Source organism: Bison bison, unplaced genomic scaffold (assembly GCF_000754665.1).
Source record: "Bison bison bison isolate TAMUID 2011002044 unplaced genomic scaffold, Bison_UMD1.0 scf7180017864471, whole genome shotgun sequence".
Taxonomy (NCBI): Eukaryota; Metazoa; Chordata; class Mammalia; order Artiodactyla; family Bovidae; genus Bison; species Bison bison.
Window position 1 is genome coordinate 18,565,686 of NW_011495032.1, and position 4,988 is coordinate 18,570,673.

At 40.2% G+C, this 4,988-nt stretch overlaps 1 protein-coding gene across 1 annotated transcript in view; it reads right to left on the minus strand.

The window, feature by feature from the left end:
• DNAH7 (dynein, axonemal, heavy chain 7) overlaps positions 1 to 4,988 on the minus strand; it is a 260,726-nt gene that overhangs the window by 10,766 nt on the left and 244,972 nt on the right. Inside the window, exons 62-63 of the mRNA XM_010860857.1 lie at positions 3,467 to 3,697; positions 246 to 398 (exon numbers count right to left, since the gene is read on the minus strand). Coding sequence (XP_010859159.1) covers positions 246 to 398; positions 3,467 to 3,697 — 384 coding nt within the window. The remainder of the gene's footprint in view (positions 1 to 245; positions 399 to 3,466; positions 3,698 to 4,988) is intronic.

Consider the following 4,988-nt stretch of genomic DNA (forward strand, 5'->3'; position numbering starts at 1 on the left):
CCTATTATGGGCTTCTCTGGTGGTTCAGATGATAAAGAATCCACCTTCAATGCAGGAGACCCAGGTTTGATCCCTGAGTCGGGACGATCCCCCGGGAACAGGAATGGCTACCCACTCTAGCATTCTTGCCTGGAGAATCCCATGGACAGAGGACCCTGGCAGACTACCGTACATGGGGTCGCAAATCCTAGTGAAGAAAATGAAATCAAAAGAAACCTAATATATGAGCATTCGGACGAACTCACCTGCAAAAACTTTAGTCTTGCAAGGAAGTCATTCACATAGCTCCCAAGTGGTTTAAGGCTTGGGTATGATTTCCCCATCCACATTCCTGGGATCTTGACATTCAGAATACTGCTAACCACTTCCTCAAGATCTGTAGACATCACTACAAGCCCCTGAAACACATTTAACCATTGTTTGACATGACAGTATTCTAGCATTTGAATAATTTTATAATTAAACTTGTTTACAGTTATGATTAGTTAAGTATAGCAAAAAAAAAAGGGAGAAAGAAAAGGTATTTTCTTTGACTCACAAGACATGGAATCTTTGAATTATTTCTTAGAAAAATATTAATTTTAATCTAATCAAATTTTAATGGAAAGTTTCTTTTATTGAAATATAAATAATACTGACATACAGTATTAGTTTTAGATGTATAACATAATGATTCAATATTTGTGTATATTGTGAATTGTTCACTACAATAAGCCTAGTTAACATTCATCATCATACATAGTTACATTTTTTTGTGTGATGAGAACTTTTAAGACCTACTCTCTTAACAACTTTCAAATACGCAATACAGTATTATTGACTGTAGTCACTAAGCTGTACATTGTAACTCCAGGATATATTTTGTAACTGGAAGTTTGTACCTTTTGACTACCTTTACCCATTCGGCCCAGCTTGGAAGATCTTAATCAACACTTGGCTCCTCACTGCCTATTAAGTCACAGCCTAACTTTGACTTAGTTTATTTATCTATTAAATAGACAACTAACATACCTCTGTCCTGGCCTTCTTAAAAGGATAGTGATAAACTATAAAATGAGCAAAATGATACAAAGTGCCTTGAAAGGTTGAATATCCTGGATTGCAACTGTGAAGTCTAATTGATTTTATACCATTTTGAAATGTAAAATAGATCATTTTACTTCATTGCATAATGAAGACTTCCCTTTACCTTTACACTTTAGAATAAAATTGAAGATCCTAACAGATGGTAAAACTTTGAAGCCCTTGAAAATTCCTATGTGATCTTGCAACTGGGCCAGTTGCCATCATTTCTGTTTTCTCCATAGCTGACAATATCATTCCAACTAACATATGGAGAAAATTTTAGAGTAAATTTAATGGATTAAACACCCACATTTCATTTTCCTCATTCTCCAAACCCTGAAACAACAGTAAAGGAATTTTTTTTTTGTCTTCTTTTTTTTTAATTTTATTTTTAAACTTTACAAATTGTATTAGTTTTGCCAAATATCGAAATGAATCCGCGACAGGTATACATGTGTTCCCCATCCTGAACCCTCCTCCCTCCTCCCTCCCCATACCATCCCTCTGGGCTGTCCCAGTGCACCAGCCCCAAGCATCCAGTATCGTGCATCGAACCTGGACTGGCGACTCGTTTCATACATGATATTGTACATGTTTCAATGCCATTCTCCCAAATCTTCCCACCCTCTCCCTCTCCCACAGAGTCCATAAGACTGTTCTATACATCAGTGTCTCTTTTGCTGTCTCGTACACAGGGTTATTGTTAGCATCTTTCTAAATTCCATATATATGCGTTAGTATACTGTATTGGTGTTTTTCTTTCTGGCTTACTTCACTCTGTATAATAGGCTCCTTCTTAAAAGCACAAGCCTAGGAACTTTCCTTGTGGTCTAGAGGTTAAGACTCCATGCTTCCACTGCAGGGGGCACAGGTTTGATCCCTGGTGGGAAACTAAGATCCTGTATGCTGTGTGGTATGGCCAAATCCACCCCCTGAAAACAAAAAATACTACACCTCCAAGAAACCCCCATAAGCCTACAGGTGCAGGAAGAAGCAAACAATACTGGGAGCTAGAAAGCATGGGACTGTTGGTAGCTGACTTAGTTGTCAGGAGAAACTCGATCCTAAACTGGTAGAGGTCAAAGCTGAGAATCAACTAGGATATTCCAAATATTTGGAAGTGATGGCCTTAGCTAGGGAGGAGAAGAAGGTGGTGCTAAAATGAAGATTGTTGAGATCTGCCTTAAAACACAGACTCCTGGGTCTTTCCCCACAAAACTGCACATCACCTACTTTGAATGAAACCTGGAAAGGAAAATGAAGAAACCCTTGGAGGGGAAGAATGCCAGCCAGGCTTAGTTGGTGTCAGAATTCCCATACCCAAACTGGGATTTAAGTGAATCCACGTATATCGGCTGCCGAGCTCCCTCGGGCCTCTTTCCCCTTTTATTTCCTAGAATGTGGAAAGCCAGGCCTTCATTTTGCAGGAAGGAAATAGGGAGAACCAGGTTAAGAAGAAACACAAGATACCGAATACTTAGCCAAACAGCCCTGCCAGGTCATACCACAGCCGGCCAGATAGACTCCTCTTTCAACAATAACTCATATCCAACCACTCTCCTCCACCTCCGCTGCTCCTACAAGAAACCAACTCAGCTGGAAGACCTCTATCTTATAATTGGCTTCTGCCTATGTTCTGGTTGCCCTACAATCCGTTCCGCTGAGGTCAGAGCAATCTTTAAAAATACAAAACAGGTCATTTCACTTTATTGCTTAAATTCCTCGGAAGGCCTCCCTTTGCCTCTACACTGTAGAATAGAATTGAAGATCCCAACCCTGGCCGACAAGGCCATCGCGAGCCTGTGCCTTCCTCTCTCTGTTCTACCATCTCCCTTGTGCTCACTCCACTTGAGCCAAGCCAGCCTTCCCCACGGTACCCCTCGGCCATGCCAGGCTGCTGCTCTCAGGGCCTTCCTGCTGGCTCAACCCACTGCCCAGACATTCCATGGCCTGCCCCTTCCATCAGGCCTCTCTTCAGAACGGCCTGACTCCAAATGACTGCGTTTCCCACCTCTTACCCTCCACATCCTTATCCCATTTTATTTTTTTCCATAGAATTTACCATTGACTGCAAGTTTATTTGTTAATTGTTTGTCTCCCTCACTAAGGTAAGCTCAGTGAGGGCAGAAGCTTTGTTTTTCTTACCTCTTAATGCTTTCTGCCTTCTGAGCAGGTATCTCATCCAGCAAATGACTGCTTTATGTACCATACTCTATACTCACTTACCCACTTATTAACTGCCAGCCCCAGAATTCCATACACATTTTAAGGGCAGGGATTTTCTTTCTATCCCAGAATCAAGAAAGGTGCTTTCACAGAATCTGTGCCCAATACATGCTGGCTGAGTAAATGAACGATTTGTTTATTTCAATGAATTTTTTCTTGGTGGACTTGCCCTTACCTTGATTGCTTTCTGGATGTTAATGCACGAGTCTCTTATGGTCTGCAGCAACTTATTGAACCGTCCCATTTCTTGAACAAGCACTGTGTTCATGCTCTGAGTGTAAGTGGTTGGGTATCTCCTCATTGCAGACTCAACGTCAAAGTTGTTTGGAAGTTTACCCAAGATGTCACCAGCAACCTCATCCACCACTTCATCCGATGATTTTGCACCAGCATCTGCTGAACGAGACTGGGAAGAGTTCAAACTATGAATCAGAAATGCTCACAAAGGTCTAAGAATTGCTGGATGGAAAAATTCCTGAAGTAAATTTTATAAGAATGAGTACTACTTTGTTATTTTAGCTATGATTCTTCTCCACATAAGATTTATTGACGTGATGGTAACAGGCATGGGAATGAAGCTTCAGGAGGAAAACAACTGTTAGAAGGTTATGTACAATGTTCAATGGCAAAAGGAGGTCTGGAGGAAGCACTATGCTCTCTAGGAATTGAGGGAAGGGCAGATGCTGTGGACAGAGGGAGCAAAAGCATTCACCATGGTGGGGTGGTCAAGTGATGATGGGCATCAAAGCCCAGAAGGAGGAAATCTGGTTTTGCTATGAGAAAGCTTGCCAAAAATATATTTGCTAATAATAACTCTGGTGCCTACTTGTTGCCAAAAACAGAGATATAGCTTTCTCCTTGAACCCAAGAGGGCAAAGAAAATAAGCTCTAATCTTCCAAGCAGTTGGAAGAGTTATAGAAATAGAGCAGACTTTAGTAATTCACACTGTAAGCAAGGAAGGGGAATTTCATTTCAACTTTTATTTCTTATGTTTATAGTGGCACCATATAAATGAATCTATATTTTCTGAGAAAACCTTTTAAATCCTCAAAATAAATGTGTGTGTGTGTGTGTGTGTGTGCATGGAGAGAGAATACGCACTATTAGAATATAAATGAATGCATCTCATATTTTTTCAGCCCCAGGAAATTGTGTTTAGTTTTATTTCAGATTTTATATTTTCTAGTTTCTATATTGGATCTATTCCATACATATTGACAATAACTTCTACTTAAGTTTCTAGGAAGATTTTTAGTGGTACCCTAACACCTTCCTATAAAAATGTGCAATAAAAAATTAAACATCAATAACTATTACAGAAATGCACATCAACAATACAAAGAGGTTTCATTCCATACTGGTCAGAATGATCCTCATAAAAAAATCTACAAACAAAAAATACTGGAGACAGAATGTGGAGAAAAGGGAACCCTGCCACAGTATTGGTGGAAATATAACTTGGTTCAGTACCATGGAGAACAGTATGGAGGTTCCTTAAAAAACTAAAAACAGAGCTGCCGTGTGATCAGCAATCCCACTCCTGTTCATATATCCAGAGTAACAATAACCCTGTGTACGAGACAGCAAAAGAGACACTGATGTATACATCAGTCTTATGGACTCTGTGGGAGAGGGAGAGGGTGGGGAGATTTGGGAGAATAGCAGTGAAACATGTATAATATCATGTATGAAACGA